The 17,956-nt window shown below is 40.9% G+C and overlaps 2 protein-coding genes across 2 annotated transcripts; both read left to right on the top strand.

Moving 5' to 3' along the window:
• The first annotated feature begins 1,989 nt into the window (after positions 1–1,989).
• LOC5510131 (gastrula zinc finger protein XlCGF26.1) lies at positions 1,990–6,924 on the top strand. The gene is made up of 2 exons (XM_001630559.3): positions 1,990–2,246; positions 5,110–6,924. The coding sequence occupies exon 2, from the start codon at positions 5,119–5,121 to the stop codon at positions 6,751–6,753; it is 1,635 nt and encodes a 544-aa protein (XP_001630609.2). The 5' UTR covers positions 1,990–2,246; positions 5,110–5,118; the 3' UTR covers positions 6,754–6,924.
• A 3,591-nt stretch (positions 6,925–10,515) lies between these two features.
• LOC5510114 (microfibril-associated glycoprotein 4) lies at positions 10,516–17,276 on the top strand. Its single transcript, XM_048719743.1, has 7 exons — positions 10,516–11,722; positions 12,797–12,943; positions 14,080–14,208; positions 14,472–14,557; positions 14,643–14,949; positions 15,208–15,319; positions 15,615–17,276. Exons 1-7 carry the CDS (start codon positions 11,410–11,412, stop codon positions 15,751–15,753), a joined length of 1,233 nt encoding a protein of 410 aa, XP_048575700.1. The 5' UTR covers positions 10,516–11,409; the 3' UTR covers positions 15,754–17,276.
• The last annotated feature ends 680 nt before the right edge of the window (positions 17,277–17,956 follow it).

The following is a 17,956-nucleotide window of genomic DNA, read 5'->3' as shown; positions in this document are numbered from 1 at the left end:
ACGAATAGCACACAGTGTTTTGGGTCTCGTCCAAAAAACTGGAAACGTAGGAGAAACAAGTTAACCCACTAACAGCACCACATTCAAATCCAGACCTGATCCTAGAAAAGTCCTCGAGTTCAGAGCCCGGAATTCGAATTTCGGTTGCAGCGATGAGAGGCCAGTTTGCAGAGGCGGATCTAGGGGGGGGGGGCGAGTGGCCCTGCCCCCCCCTATTTTTAGACATTTGGCTTCAAACAACAAGAATTATAAGGAAATATACGGATGAACAATAAGGCCGGTCCCCCCTTTCTTGAAACTTTTGCTTCGGTCCCCCCCTTTTTAAACTTCTTGATCCGCCCCTGGTTTGCCAACCACTAGGCCATCAATGCTATAACACTTTATGATAAATGGTGCAGTAAAAATAACTGCAAAAATTGGGGACTTTATCGGGGCTGGATTGTTTTGAAGCGGACCCATACTAGGGCAGGAGGAACAGAGTTTGCTGGTCTAAATTCTAAACCACGAAATTCCCTTAAGATTGGCTGAAATCCATCACCATCTTTGTTACTTCCACCCAACACCCCTCCCCCTTGTATTGCGCCTTCATCTGTTATTCAATTTGTAACTGCGATTTAATAAAACTTTAACAAAAGAGGATAAGATAAATGAGGGATACTTTGGTATTACCCGCGCGCCATGTCGATTGCCATCCTTGCTATTTTTAGTAACCTGTCACTCAGGAATAAGTCACACATGTAGTGAAGATATATTTAGCATCTAGAAATTATATACGCAGGAATAAGTCAAACACGTAGTTAAGATATATTTAGCATCTAGAAATTATATACTGATCGGCTGTCAGCATATTGAAGTCCATGGAACGACTAAAAGCATTTTGTTTAGCTAACCTATCGCGTTTGACAGCGAAATATAAAACGCTCGCATATAAATAGCTCGCATGTTTAGCCAAGCAGTTCCTGTTTTAAGTAGATTGAACTTTTGCTCGGGAAACTTATAGGCGTGCCGCCTCCCTTTTCAAGTGGTATTTGACAATCGGGATTTGGCCACCAATTCACGTTTCGTACTTTTTAACGAAGGCAGGAAAGTTCGGTCTGAGTTCACACAAGGTTTACCCTAAGTAGGCTTCAGACCTAGCCGTCGGTAGAATTTTTTTAGTACACTTTAAGATAAAAATCTGACCATTCCCGAAAGAACAAAAATGGATTTTTATATACGTTGCAGTATCTCCATGGGAAGTTTATTGTCGGATTTGGCTACATACTAGAGTTATCTACCTTATGCTTTATGGTTTTGTCTAAAAATAGCACGTACATTGGAAACCGAAAGTGGACCTTCGGCCGTTGTGTGTGTGGGGGCCAGGTAATATCTCCATCTTTATTTTCTCACTATTAGAGAAGCTCAGATACCTTAGCTTGATGGCTTTGATCATCACAAAAATGCATTCACTCGCTACAAGGATAGTTTTATGAGATGTATTTTTCTTGGATTCCTTCTCAATTAACCGGAATATTCACAAAATCAATATCATATCTAACTTACAGATTTCGTTTGACCATTAGAAAGATAATGAGAAACTACGAAGAAGCAGCAAGCTAGAGCGGAAGCGGTGTTTAAAGCACGATGTTTTTTCCGCCCTTGATTTTGAATGGAGTCTCTTTTTTAACACGTTTTCAAAATCTTGCAATTCTCGAAGTACTACATTCCCTTAATAAACCGCAACTGCCTGTATCTTTAATGCTAGAATGAAATTTTCGATGTTATTTGTGCAAATAGGGTGTTTTTTTTCGGTTTCAAGCCACAAATCAGCGGCAAACAACAAGATGTCAATGCCAAAGCGCGGGGGTAGAGTGAGTAAAAATGCTTACGCGCAGTGGTGGGGTGGTGGTTACTAAAAATAGCCAGATTCGGAATCGACGGCGCGCGGGTAATACCAAAGTTTCCCTCTCTTATCTTATGCTCTCTTGACTATAACTATATTATTAATAAAAATTAGTTGTAAATCTGACTATGGGTCAGTAGAGACTGCTTCATCCTTCATGCAACTAACATCCATGAGTGCCAGAATGTTGCGACAAAAATAAACCGGAATTCAAAACAAACATTATTTGTGGTTTCTCCGTCGTGGCACGGCAAGGTGGGACTCCTGTGGCTTTCCCAGGCTCCAATGCGGAGCTAGCGTTTTTGCAGTTCACATGGTCGGCTGACCACATCGTACCACATCTAGCGGAGAAAAAAGCAAAAAGGTACGCGTTACAATCGAATTTCAAGCATTACAACATGATATTGTAGGACACGAGTGGCTATCGAAGTGCTATGCCGATTAACGCCTGCAAAGAAGTGATTTCTTCATGGTATTGTCGGCATTTCCTTTCGGGCGGCCATTGGCTGTTTAAAGGTTATTCATTTGATCGTGCCACTATTACTGACTTATAAAAAGCAATTTGGACTGGGGTATTGCCGAGCTGTGATTCTGTAGCAAAAGAATTTCCTTTGCTATCCGATCCGAAATACCTAAAGACTCGTGTTCTCTAATGCCTGGTGCACACTTAGAGGAGGGGTCACCCTGTCCATGAGCACTTGCGCATGCTTTTCTAAGTAAGCAACAAAATACGCGCAAAATTCGTGGGAGAAATCCGTCAAAATGCATCAGAGAAAATGTCAAATTATTGGAGCAACTGCAGAATACCAGTCCACAAAGAGTTAACAATGAGACTTCACACCTCGATTTCTATAGAACGAGGCAGTAAATACAAGAAAAATCCAAATAAGTGGACGGGTATTCTGCAGTTTAGCCAAATTATCCTTACTTAATGTATAAACCAAGTAAAATGAAAATAAGGAATTATAGTTTGAGGCACAAGCTAGCTCATGTGTGTGTTTTTTCATACATTATGTAATAATGGTGAGTAGATTTGGGTTTGGATTTTGCGATGCAAACTAAGACTTGTAACATTGCCCTGCTATCTTGTTTGTTTACATTTTTCTTAACCAAATATTTTGTATTCTAAGGACTCTCTGCCCTAACACTTTAGCTAATTCAATTCATTAGGCCTTAAGTAAATTGTAAATCGGGGTCAACCACTAAACTACCTCACTCCTAAGGGGGCGAACTTTGGCCTTGAAGATAGACTACTCGACTGGTCTCTGAAAATTGACAACATCATCTCGCTGTCTTTCTTTTTTACTGGGTTTGCATAAACCGGTTGTCTTTTGCTTTTGACTGACTAAAATAAGATATGAAGCACAGTTTTGGTGAGGGTTTGCCAAATAGATAATTAGAATATAACTAAGCCTTAAATTCGAGGAATATTTTGCAGACTTTGGCTAGAAAATAAGGTTATTGTAGTTTTTTTTTTTTTAAAACTGTCTGCGCGCACTTCACGCACAATCAAAAGTGACACCATTCCCAGTGCCTGTGCAGGCCGTGTGGATTTGGAAGGCAAAGAAAACGTCCATTTTCAAATTTTAATATTGATTTTTCATTGTCGATGGATTTTGCGATAATCAATCTAGTTTCTTCCTTGGAATGCATCGAACAATTCTATCTTGTCCACACTGACTTCATTACTAAGGTCATCTGTGTGCCATCACGATGCGCCGTGGTTGATAATATACTTTGACAAAGTGCATCATGGGAAGAGTGTCAAACTCCCCCTACTGCACACTAGTGATATAACCACATAACGACATATGTGCACACACTTTTATGTCTGTATGTTCAAGTGTGAATGGTTTAACATTAAAGACATGGACATAACAACATAGAGAAAAAACATGTTTTTTTCTTCTATGTCATTATGTCCATGTGGTTATGTCAGGCTAAACATGTATGAACATAAGAGTGTGCGTGTCTATGTCATTATGTCACTAGTGTGCACCAGGCATTACCTGTTCACCAAAAACTTGTAGTCAACTCTGCCTATGCGATCCAATAAACCTATAATACCTTTCAAATAACAAAACAACAAGATTTATTGAATATCTACAGAGCTTGCAAAAAGACTTGGATTTGGCACAAATGCATAATTCATGTTTTAATGTAGGTTACAGCACTAGGATTTTCGAAGTTTGTCAAAATTGGTACTTGAAATCTGAGCAGATTTAGGATACTGTATTTTGCCTCCCCCCCCCTCCCATCACACCTCTTTGAAAGAAACACATGTTGTAAAACTTGCCACCCTCCCACCCCCTCTGAAAAATGCTCTAAGGTGTCTGGATTATAATAGCACCATAACAATTAAGACCATAGCTAAAACCACTGGTTGAATCCTTAGGGAAATAAACTGTACAGGGCGGTAACAGGGGGTGGGGTACTGCTCAATATTTGGGCCCTATGGCTGTGCCCACAATATTTTCTTGATGTTTCTGTATTGTGCCCCCCCCCCTCAATATTTCAAGGCCTACTACAGCTCTGGTAATATATAGATTTAGGCATTGCCTAAAAGCGGAGCTCCAAACGACCAGATCTTTGCTTATTCTCGTTAATAATTTTTTTGAATGTTAAATATTATAATTATTTATGTTTTTGACGATGTCAACGATTTCACAGATCACGCGACCAACTTGTTATACCCCCTTTCCCCAACATCTACATGACGCATAGTTGCCATACGATGTTTTAGCGTCAGGGTAGTTTTAATTTATTGACGGCATCGATGACGTCACGTGACCTACCGAGTTTTGTTGTCACAGGATGTTTCCCTAAATAAAATATATATATATTTTTGATGACGTCAGCATATTTTTGTTTCTAGTGACGTCATCGGTGACGTCACCAATCACGTGACCATAGTTTTGCACTTCCCATGACACGTACATGACACCTGCCAAGTTTGGTTGTCATACAATGCTTTTAAGGGACGGACGGAGATCGCGTCAGGAAAAACTCGAGTCGATGGGTTACCAATATTTGTTACCATATTTGTTTTATATTACACTTTTTCTTAGGTATGGGGCTCCGCTCACGCGGCGCTTCACGTGGGAGCTCCGCTATAGTAATGTTATGGGAGAGCTCAGTCTCACCTGAAGAAGTGAACAAAATTGATCCCTTACTTCTAAATTACCATATCTAAGAATATAAAGAATATTGTTTTGGTATTTTTTTAGTGCTCCACCATGAACAATCCAAATGAGCAACCAGAGCTTGTTGATGTCAGCATTGTCAAGCTTGAGACAGTCATTGCTGTTACAGAGCCACCATCAAGTTTAGGTATGGAACTGAATATCGCAGCTATCGCACAAGATATGCAGTGGGAAGAAGAAGCAAAACAATTGGAAAGTAACAATGAAGTATGCCGGCCCGATGAATTAACCCAAGAGCGCACTGTACCACATTCTGACCCTGGTAATGGGGAAAATGCCACTAAAGGATATTGTCCTTACTGTGGAAAGAGCTACCAAAAGAATTACCTCAAGGTCCACATACATGTTGTTCATCATGGCAAGAAATATTTTAAGTGTGAAGAGTGTGGAAAAACCTTTGGTTATCTCCATACTTTAAATAGTCATATGAAGAATATGCATCAAAGAGTAAGGCCTCACACCTGTGACATCTGTGGAGCATATTTCAGAACCAGTAATGCTCTCAGGTGTCACGGGAAAATCGTCCATGAAGGAGTAAGGCCCTATAAGTGTGAACAGTGTAGCGGCACCTTTAAGGATAATTACAACCTACGGCATCATATTCAGTCTGTACATTTGGGAGAACGACCATATAAATGTAATTTATGTGGTAAATGCTTTTCCATGTCACACACGCTGAAACGACATCAGGCAACATTGCATTTTGGTGAAGAAAAAGGTTTTGAGTGTATACAATGTGGTCATCGTTTTAGAAGGTCTTCCGATCTAGTTCGTCATGTCAGCAGTGTGCACTCCAAAATTAAACCACACAAATGCCAGGAGTGCAGTAAAGCATTTTCCAGGAAGTCTCACTTGAGAAATCATATACTCTCAATGCATACTCTTGATCAGTTTGAATGCGAGCAATGTCAGAAGTTCTTTGATTCCTACAACCAGCTACACAACCATCAAAAGACAATTCATGGTGGTAAAAATCCATTTAAATGTGGACATTGTGGAAAGTGCCTGTACAATGAAAGCTATCTTAAGGAGCATATCAGGGGGGTGCACAAAGGGCAAAGACCATACAAATGCGGAGAATGTGGAAAATGCTTTCTTTCTATCAGCCATCTCTCTGACCATGTGAGGACTGTTCACGAGAAGCGGAGAAGACATCAATGCAAAATATGTAGTACAGATTTTTTGAAAAAGTGTCGACTTCTAGAACACATTAAAAGGTTGCATAATATTGATCTATTTCGCCCAAATCTCAAGCGTGATAAGCCCTTTCAGTGTTGTCAATGTGGCAAGCGGTTCAGTGACAGCAAACTTCTTGAATCGCATGAGTGGAAGGAACATAGGGCTTTGAAAAAAACTGGTGTAAAACAACGGGGTGTTAAACAAACAGGTACTCAACAGGCAAGTCAAAACAAAAGAAGTGTGAACGAAGCAACTGTGAAAGTTAAGCTTGGAAATTGTAGCAAATATGTTTGCAGCAAATGTGGTAAATGTTACACTTATTTTGCCTCGTTTAAGCGACATCAAGCTAGCATGCACAAAAAACCTCTACATAAAGAAGTAATGCACAATGAACCAGAACACAATAAACCATTAAAACAAGAACCGCTGCACCAAAAACCACAGCTTGTTATTGTAAAGCAAGAACCTGTAGATCTTGAGACAGCCTAATATACGCAATGGTGGTGGATTTGAAGTAATATATTTTTGTGTGATGGCCTTATCAATCAGCCTTGAGATGAAATTCGTATGGTATGGAGAAGTTATGTTATCACTTAAAGCCGCATTGTCACCAGTTTACTTCCGGTCGATTACGTAGCAATCTCCGATGATTTTTAACGGAAAACGCGAAAAATATTTCAAAATATTGAAAGCAGTGTGTTTATTGGAAGTAACTTTGAGGATGTGATTGATAATTTAGAGCGGATGGCCTTTTTTTTTATCTCGGATTTAAATAGATTATTTTTTCTTTTAACGGTTGAGGTTTCCGTCGGACCTCCGGAAGTAAACTGGTGACAATGCGGCTTTAATGATACCATGATTGCATTTGAGTATAACATGGTGATTTGATTCGTGATAATAGATTACAATGAGACAAACATGTTACTTGATTAATCAATCAGAAGATGGAAATGTGCATGATGTTGATGAATTCCACTACTAACAGGGGACTTGCGCCAAGAGATCACGTGGCCTTTCTGGGTGGCAAATTCAAAAAAAAAAATCAAACAAAACAAATCGGAAATGACTGCGCCCGTCACACCAGAGAACGAGGAAAAAATAAAATCTTTAAATGAAACAACCCTTTTTGTGAAATAAGAATTTCGTAAGCGCTGAATAAGTTGCTTTTTTGTGCTGTTATTTTGCCGCAAACAGCCTGAGCGCCCGCTAGTTTGCCACCCAAAAGTCACGCGATTTCTTAGCGCAAGTCCCCTATGTATCATTGTACAGTATCATCAAACACCACACTGTTATTGTTATAGTGCAATCCCAAATTCTAATAACGACAAAGCTTTTGAGATAATTACAACAATCGGTCAATGGCTGAATAATACATTGTGGAGGTTAATACGATAGTCCACTTGATACAAAATAAAAATTTGTTCCTTGCATGTTGCATATCTTTTGTGATTACAGTGTGTTGCCCCAATTACAGACGGTACCCTATTCCGGACAGTTTGCATCGAAAGCCTGTTAAAAATATGCGAAGCGAATAAAAAAATCTTGCGTGACCTAATTAGTAACTAACTCACGTGTGCTGTAGTAATTACACCTTTTGCTGTTCATTACCAGGAAATATACATTCATTTGCGGCAATATACGATCAATAACGCGAATATACATTCATTTTCGTCAAAAAGCACTCATTTGCGTGAACACAAATTTCATTAGCGATATTTACATCGCCAGTAACATTCAATCGCAAAAATCGACAGTCATTCGCGCCTTTCGTCATTCAAAGGCGAAAAATGTACTTTAATCTGCGTGTTTATTCGATCATTAACAAAAAATCTATAGACAAATGTGCGAATTGACAGTCATATGAATTTAACTTATATTTATTAGTGTTTATTGACATCTTTAACAAAAAGAGTGAATTCAATTGAATTTATAGACAACCATTTATACGGACATGACATAAATTAGTGCGATTATACAAACATTTAGACCTTCTTTGCATTCATTAACCAAAAATCTTTTTTCAATAAAACAATAGATAATTTGAGTGGGTTTTTTTACCAAACTAGATATTTTATAAGCTTTCGCATTCTGACAAAAGGTTATGCAACCCTTTCCAAACAAATAACGGATAAATGTAGACAACATTGTGCAGTATTTTTTTCTGTTCGGCAATACTGTACAGTTCGTGCTATTGTTCAGTACCGTTGCAATGCCTCCAAGAAATATAGAATCCCCTTTGAGCACCTCGAGTGAATTATACGATCATTCGAAGATGAAGAAAAAGATTATCTCCTGGTGGCGGACACATTGGGGGTCAACCCTTCCACAGCCCGTGGTAACGTTGCTAGATACATACGAGAAGGGAGAATTGAAGAAAGACCACGAGGTGGAAGAAAAAACGTGAGTAGATGACGAGATGAGAGACTGCCTAAACGATATCATCAACGACAACTGCCTTCTTACTCTCAGCCGTATCAACCAAGAAATAAGAAGGCGACTGCCCTTGAAACCAAGGATTCACGACCGCACGGTAGCGAGAACGCTAGATGGCATGTTGTTCCGTGTAAAGCTGGCAAGGCCCCTCCCAGCGGAAAGGAACAGACCTGACGTTCTACAGAAGAGAGTAGATTACGGCAACTGGTTCATTCGGTCTTTGTAGACTTAGGGCGACTTTCTTACGCAGGCTAGACTTAACCTCGACCCTCGAGATGGTGATATTTATTTACGATGGAGCGCCACCACATTGCAACCCTGCGATACCCGGGCCCAATACAGAGCTGAAAATGCTACCACCCTACAGCCCCTTTTTGAAAATTGTGGAGCAGGCAATAAACTCTCTTAAAGCGGCTATAAAAGCTGACATCTCAAGGCCAGAAGTACAAGCCCAGATGGGAGATAGGGGTGCGGCTAGAGACCAAGGCCTTGCATTGGGAGTTTTCCGTACGCTTTTGCTTTTGCAAGCCTTGCAGCGCAATATTGGTACTATAACACCTGCTAAATGCGCTCAGTGGTACCGATTCATGCAAACATATTTACCACGATGTCTGAATGGTGAGGTGATCGAGGGCTAATGCAAAGTGCATCGAAATGCTCTATGTAGAACTTTAACATGACTCACCGTTATTGAAATATATTTTTCGTTATTGAATGTAAAGAACGCGCAAATGCTTGTATAAACCCAGTAATGTAGGTCATATTCGCGTGAATGACTGTCTATAAATGCTATTGAATTTCACTCTTTGTTATAAAGATGTTAATAAATATGTGTTGCACACAGTTGACTGTCAATTTGCCTAATTGTTTATCGATTTTTTGTTAATGGTCGAACGAAAACGCAGATGAAAGTATATTTTTCGCCTTTGAACGACGAAAGGCGCGAATGACTGTCGATTTTTGCGATTGAATGTTACTGGCGATGTAAATATCGCTAATGAAATTTGTGTACACGCAAATGAGTGTTTTTTGACGAAAATGAATGTATATTCGCGTTATTGATCGTATATTGCCGCAAATGAATGTATATTTCCTGGTAATGAACAGCAAAAGGTGTACGTTGTTGGCGTTATTACCAGCGAGAAAATTCAAGTTTATTTGAAGGTGAGTCAAACTCTTGTTCGCGTAGTTTGAAAGTTAAACACGAGGTTCCGCTATAAAAGGGAAAGCTCCTCCCACCCCCGGGCTCGAATTTGCAATTATAATTAGAACACTGCCACGCTAGCGGTCACAAATGATAAGCCTCCTGTAAAATTGCTGATCTCTGAGCCTCAGTCGGCTGGAATAAAACTGTTTTTGCAAGGGTAACAAGACAGGATGTTAAGAGATTGTTAAACTAGTTATTTGCTGTCCACTCACGTTTTCGGTGCAAAATTTTAAATTTTGTGCTGCCATAATCTAGCGCACCTGCATAAATTATTCTCGCGCTGTGATGAAAATGCTCGTATTTTAGAGCGCACACAGCTTGGTATAGCATTATTTTACAATAGATAGAAACATTTTTAGATAAAGAAAAATACCAACTTTTTTGGTGGGAATGAAGCACTGTAAAATAATTTTACAATATAATAGAAGTTCTTTGATCTCGCCACTAATTTAGAAGAATAAAAGCGTTTTGAAAATTTGCAGTGCGGGCTTGTTCACGAAGTGTGCCTAAACACGGACACAAATAGATTGCTTGTTGGAAATATGTTTAAAAAGATAATGGGAATTAGTTTTTGCATTTTGACTACATTTTGGAGGGATTTAGGTACATTATAAACGTACAAAGAAGAAAAACGTTTATCATCAATATTCATCGCAGTAATGACCAGGAACGTATCAGGGTATTTTAGATGTATTTTACAGGCGCGTACCCCAGGTTTTACTGAAGGGGGTTCGAAATTTTATGTATCATATGGGAAAAGGATAGTATTTGATGATCGTTCAATGGGAAATTACGCACTGCCCATCCCCCTGGGTAGGCGCCTGTTTCTTGTTGTTAAAGTAAAGAAACAAAGAAGCGTAAAGCAGACGAATTCTTATCATACTTACAGATGCAGGAAAGAAATAAAGATGCACACAGCATGCGATATTATACTTGTAGTTACGGTGGAGAAAAAACGAACAAGTGCCTTGCAACAACTGAGTAGTTTCGACTCATTCTAAATGCCAAAAGATAACAAGTTCTATAACATAACCTTCATATTATCTATTGTGATTTAATGATATACATTTTTGTCGTTTCCTTGCTGTAAGCCAAATACAGCATTTGACAGAACGTACAATGTCAACGCATTAGAAATGAATGGTTAATGATCAGAACTGTCTATACTTCTGGTTCCAGCGGTTTTCAATCATTCCACCTCTTCGAAAGGCGCTGTCAATCAAAGCATCGCGGTCCAACAGTTGGAAATTATTGTGGAGAGTTCACAGAATAATGCAATAATAACAGATTGTTACGGGATGAAATCATCCATATTTTATCATGATAAACAATTTTTTAAAAGAAGTAAAAACAATTTTAGACATCAATAATTCATCTTCACAAACGTCAAAAGACGAACGCATTAGAGCGAAAGAATTATATCCCGAGTACGTTGCGCCGATAGCCAGCTTCCCCGGATGATCGTCGGTGTCAACTACGTATTAGCTTGACACAAGGAAGAAAACATGATTTTTATGGTAAATTTTTTCGTTTTTGCAAGTCTTAAATTCCTCGCTGAAGCTGGCGACGTTTGCCAGATATCTTCATCAGTAGAAGGAACACTTTCTGGCAAACGACTTGTCAATCATATCATCCGCCAAGTTACTGGCAGCAACCGAATGCAGTGCTACGCAGACTGTGAAAACGATCAGCGCTGCCAGAGCATCAACTATCTTTACGACACCATGACTTGTGAGCTGAATAATCGGACAAAGGAGGCGAGACCGGACGATCTGGTGGACTATGATAGCGGCTGGTATATGCGGCGGGATAACAAAGGTACTTATTTTAGATATCTTACTCAAATATCGGCTCCTCATAAAGCGAAACTTTTATCTAAAAACTAAATTTAAATGCCCTTTTCTATTCTTGAATCAGAGCAAGATATACCTAAAACAACAACAGGAGAGATTATTGCCTGTTTAAGATATAGTAAGAACCTAAAGTGGAACTGAGAAGTTTTTTATGTTCTTTGCTGGTTTCTAAGGAACTCAAAAACTCAAGTTACGAACGAACCGCTCCTTCACAAACAGGGATGGGCCGACATAATGCACTGACGGGAATATTTAATTAATGAATAACTTGTTATCCGACCAAGAGAAAAATTACACCAGCAGAAGTCCCTTTTATGGTTATGCAGACCGACCAGATTTCTACGAAAATTATTTTCCGATTTCATGTTTTCGTATAAAAAAGGGGTTGATCCTCAAGAACAAGATGAGACGGCAAGGAAACTTCTTCGAGGATTTTTTTTCTTTTATCGTCTGCAATGTTTTTGATGTTTAATATGGTAATATGATAATATGTTTAATATTTTACTAAATTCAGTTTTCACGAATTCTCAAAGCTAGAACCTGAAGAACGATTTTCTTAGCCTCGAGAAAGTCATGATCTTCGAAATTTCAAGATATTTTTCGGAAATTCATGGGAAATAAAAAAGTTTCGGCGTTTTCTAATCGCCTCGGCAGAAAAGATCGTTTATGGAAGACATCAGCTAAGCGAGATAATTCGTCATTATTTTAGTTCTTTTTACTTTAATCAAGTTTTCGATAATGTTTCATATTACGGGCCTAAACGTTTTCTCTATTGTACGTTCCCTCGTCATGTCACATTCTTTACTTTGGGTCTTGTGGTTGTTTAGTTAAGATAAGAAAAAAAGGTTTGGCCTTTATTCAGAGTAGTGTCGTAAAACACGGAACTCACTTACTCTAAGCAAAGTAAAAATTATCTAAACTAATTCAGTGTAAATACATTATTTGATTCATGCAGTAACAAACGGAACATTCCCTTGTATTCCTAATTATGAAAATAAATCATAGAAATGACAGACAAAAACTTTTTTCTCCATTTTAGTTGCACTTGGATCCATCAAGGAGCTACCTGGAGCCAGCTGCGAGGAGATAAAATTAAGCGATGAAAGCTCGACAACAGGCTGGTACTGGATGGATGTCAACAACACGGGAAACGCGTCACGCGTGGTGTGTGACATGGAGATGAAAGGTAAGTTGTGTTGTGTGACTATTTGAATCACGCGGGGTGTGTGACATGGAGATTAAAGGCATGATGTGCAGGGTGACTATTGGGGTCACGCGTGGCGTGTGACATGGGGATGAAAGGTGAGGTGTGTTGCGTGACTTTTGGGATCACGCGTGTTGTGTGACATGGAGATGAAAGGCATGGTGGGCAGAGTGACCTGACTATTGGGGTGACGGGTGCTGTGTGACACGGAGATTAAAGGTAAGGCGTGATGTTTGACTTTTTGGGTCACGCATGTTGTGGGACATTGGGATAGAAGGTAAGGTGTGTTGCGTGACTATTGGGGTCACGCATGTTGTGTGACATTGGGATCGAAGGTAAGGTGTGTGTCTCTGACTTTGTTGTCTCGTACTTAAAAGACAATCTTCGCTAATGGCTAAGTGCCGCTCAATGAGGCTTAGTATTGGTAAATAAGACCGCGGCACGGGTGAAGCCATTTTTGGAAAAAGCTCTTCCCAGGTCATCCCCATCTCTTGTAGCTCAGTCTCAACCGTTCTTCGTCAAGTTGTTTTGGGCTGTCCAGGCTTTCGCTTCCCAATTGGGGTGCACCGAGTTTATGTTTTTGGGATTCGATCCTGCTCGATCCTGAGAACAGACGTCGGCGTTTTGTTTCTTGGATGATGTTGTTTGAATCGATTTTGTGGTACAGATCTTCGGATACGGCAAATCTTCCTCAGTCACCCGTTGTGGAAGACACTGATATTATCCATGTCTGCCTTAACAACGGACTAGCACTTAGAACTGTAGAGGAGCACCGACTTTACATTAATGTTGTGCAGTCTTTGCTTGGTCTTTAGGCCCCACGTATGGGTGTGTTGTGTGACTATTTGGTCACGCGTCAGGTGCAGTGTGTGGCAGGTGGAGGGTAAGGTATTTTGTGTGACTATTGCGTCACGCCTCATGCGTCGGATGTGAAGATGAGACGTGAGCTGGATTTATATTAGTGTGCCTCGCGTGGTGTTACACATTGGAGGAGGTAAAAGGTAATACGTTTCTTGTGACTCACTCATTGAAGAGTGTGGCTTGTGTGACATGGGTGGTATATAAGGAAGGCTAGCTGGCAAATACGACCACGTCTGATAATTGCTGTTGCGTGACAGATATTGACGAATGTGCATCTGGGAGCCACAAGTGCCAGGCAAAGACCACGTGTAACAATACGAAGGGAGGTTACAACTGCACGTGTGTTTCAGCAATGTACTACCCGGTTAGCCCCTACAAATGCAGTGGTAAGCAGGGCCGTAGCAGGGGATGGGGCACTGGGGACATGTGCCTCCCCCCCCCCAATATTTTCACAAATAATTAGGAAATGGCCAGTAGGGGCGTGGCTGTGCCCCCATTATTTTTTTGTAATGTGCACCCCCCCATTCGTATATAGTGGTGTGAAGTGGAAACCCTGAATCACGACCCCGTGCTTGATGTCCTTTGGCACAAGATAAACAGACTCCAATAAATAGAAAACTTTTAAACATGTGACCATCTGCTCTTTCAGAAATGAACTGCCAATACTACGCTCTAAAGGGATTTTCAAGTGGAATCTACGACATCGAATACTACAATAAATCGACGGGAGTTCAGGCAAGACGAATTGACAGACTGGGGGTGGGGGTGGGGCATGTTCCTGCGTCAGTAAATAAACGGTTTTTCTTTGCTGTGTTTTTAGTCAATGCAAGTGTATTGCCAAATCGACAAGTCAATACCTAAGGGTTGGCTGGTATTTCAAAGACGTCTTGATGGTAGCGTCGACTTTAAAAGAGACTGGGCCACCTACAAAACTGGTTTTGGTAACCTGTCAGGCGAGTTCTGGATGGGTCTTGAAAAGATTCATCAACTGTCCTATCAAGAGCCGATGGAGCTCCGCGTGGAGTTAGAGGACTGGGACGGGAATATGCGGTACGCTGAGTACAGCGGCTTCTATGTGGATACCGAAGCAGCAAACTACAGACTTATATTTTTTGGCTATAGTGCAGGTAAGAACAACTATGTGAAACGCGCGCCTAGGAGAAGGAAGGACTCGGGGTGGAACACATACTAAATCGTACATCTAAAGCTGGAGTTTATCAACTATTTATTTTTACTAGTTCAGTAGCGGACCCAGAAGGGGTGGGGGGGAGGGGGTGATGCTTTACCCCCTCTTCGGAAAATACTGGATCCACCCCTGTAATTAGTGCTTAATTCTTCAATCGTTCCAGTGCCCCTCTTAAATTAATATATGGATTTCTCTCTAGGAGATGCCGGGGACTCCCTTAAAGCGCATAATGGAATTGCCTTTGCAACAATTGATCGGGATGACAGTGCTAAATGTGCTAACACCGTCAAAAGTGGGTGGTGGTTTATGGGGTGAGTTTTGCGCCTTTATATAAGGACTTATACATAGTTCATCCCTAAAAATAAACATACAAGAATATATACCTTACGCGCCAGGGCAGTAGGAGGAGGTGGGGTACTGGGGGCACACGTGCCCCCCAGTATTTAAAGAAAATATAAAGAAATGACCAGTAGGGGCGAGGCTGTGCACCTAATATTCTGATAATGAATGAATGAAAAATGATTTGTAACGATAAAAGGTGCCAAATAAAGAATTGATTGATAGATTGACTGATGAATATTTATAATGATATTACATTTCTTTAAGATGCCACTTCGCGAACTTGAATGGCCTCTACAACGTAGGTGGTACTTGTGCTCGTTTAAAAGGCATAAATTGGGACACTTGGAGAGGACTTAGATACTCTTATAAAAAGGCAAGGATGATGATGGTTCCAACAGGATAACCGCCACACGTTTACGGCTACCTTCCCTGCTAGCAGAGGCCTCTTTTCTCTAGCCCAGCGAAATAAAGAGAAGAGAGGCCTCTCAGGGAAACGGCTACAGTAAAAGCTCTAGTAAGCCGGGGGTCCTTTGCCTTTTTTTCTTTTATTGAAAAGGGGAGGTGTTAATTAATTAATTCTGATTTCCCATGTTTTTTGGAATGGCCACTCAAATAACTTAAATGCTAATGTATACCGCACGTCTTTTTTTTCTGACAACGCATTTACTGCCGCCTTTTTGTCGTTAAAGAAATCTGAAATTTGGTATTTGCATAGCGTACAGTAAATTATCATCGCGACATGATCAAGTCAGTATACATGCCGACTGCCGATAACGAACGCAATACTCATTCGTGAGAGTGAGCTTTTAAAATGTTTAAAGTCCGCAGGTCCGACTTTCGTCTGAAAAAAAAGTTATTTTGTTTTTATTTTGAATATTCACAGCTTGCATCACTTTTTCAAAATACAACTTCCCCTGTATTATTTGATACTTTAAAAATATAGCTGAGCTGTTTTAGTTATATGTTATAGGATGAATTGAAATTCATCGTGATGAATTGACTTATGATAAACTCAGTAATAACTTGGACCAGGGAAGTTTGCTGATTGGACAGACGTAGCATTTGGTAATTTGTAGTAAAACTTAGTCCCTTGTGTTTGAGGGATTTTTAGCTGGTAATGAGACAAGAGAGGCTCGGGTTTTGACAGGAAATCCGCAAGGAACGCCCAGTTTTAGGCTGGTATCGGGTGTTAGGCTGGTATCGGGTGTTAGGGTGGTATCGGGTGTTAGGCTGGTATCGGGTGTTAGGCTGGTATTGGGTGTTAGGCTGGTATCGGGTGTTAGGCTGGTATCGGGTGTTAGGCTGGTATCGGGTGCTAGGCTGGTATCGGGTATTAGGCTGGTATCGGGTGTTAGGCTGGTATCGGGTGCTAGGCTGGTATCGGTTGTTAGGCTGGTATCGGGTGTTAGGCTGGTATCGGGTGTTAGGCTGGTATCGGGTGCTAGGCTGGTATCGGGTGTTAGGCTGGTATCGGGTGTTAGGCTGGTATCGGGTGCTAGGCTGGTATCGGTTGTTAGGCTGGTATCGGGTGTTAGGCTGGTATCGGGTGTTAGGCTGGTATCGGGTGTTAGGCTGGTATCGGGTGTTAGGCTGGTATCGGGTGTTAGGCTGGTATCGGGTGTTAGGTTGGTATCGGGTGTTAGGCTGGTATCGGGTGTTAGGCTGGTACCGGGTGTTAGGCTGGTATCGGGTGCTAGGGTGGGGAGGGTACGGGTGCTTCTAGACCCCCCTCCCCTCCCCCCAAAAAAAACACCACATCTGAGCACTTCTTAGAAGTCATATTTGTAGATGAAGTAAATGAGAAAGGAAATAATAAGAGTAATAAAAGTAATAAGAGTTAAGAAATAAGGTCCAAGCATAAAGCACACGAATTCTTGTCATACTTGCAATTTCAGTAAAGAAATAAAGGAAAAGTGTATTGCAAAACTGAGTAGTTTCGACTGATTCATATTTCAGGACAAGTATTATGATTTACGAGGGGGGTACGGAGGGGAGGGGGACCCGAAGGGGGGGGGGAGGGGGACACCAATATATAATACAATGGCGGGAGTTCAACATGACGGGAGTCCCTGCCTCTATATATTTCTCTTATGGACAGGGGTGGTTGCAATTTAAAAATAGTGGTTTTGGAAAAAAGTGTGGTCCTACTTCGACCTACTTTTTCTTCAAACGTTATTTTAGTTGCTCATTTTACCGCTGCCAATGAAATCTGACGCAAAGAAATTTTGGAGACAAGTTGATTTAGAGATGGACCTTGAGAAAAGTGAAGGAATAGGGTGGGTAGGGGAGGGAGAGCTTTAGAAGCACACTAGCATACACACATTGGCACCAGTCGGGCCAAGACGGGACGCTAGCACAGTCTATTACCCGTGCAGTTCGGCAACCATGGACAGCTGTTTCGTCCTTATTAGGGCTCGTCAGCATGGCATAGCCGGTTTGCCTCAGTTAAACTTCATCGGCAAAAAAACTGCAGGGCGACTTCGACTCGAACGAAGTGCTTTAAACCACAGCTCAGATCCATGTGGGATCTAGAGCTGCGACCGGGCTAGCGTGATGCCAATTGTGCGGATCACGCATGCGACCTTTGCTAGTCTAAAACTCCGTCG

Source organism: Nematostella vectensis, chromosome 12 (assembly GCF_932526225.1).
Source record: "Nematostella vectensis chromosome 12, jaNemVect1.1, whole genome shotgun sequence".
Classification (NCBI taxonomy): domain Eukaryota; kingdom Metazoa; phylum Cnidaria; class Anthozoa; order Actiniaria; family Edwardsiidae; genus Nematostella; species Nematostella vectensis.
This window is presented reverse-complemented; position numbering and strand designations above follow the sequence as displayed.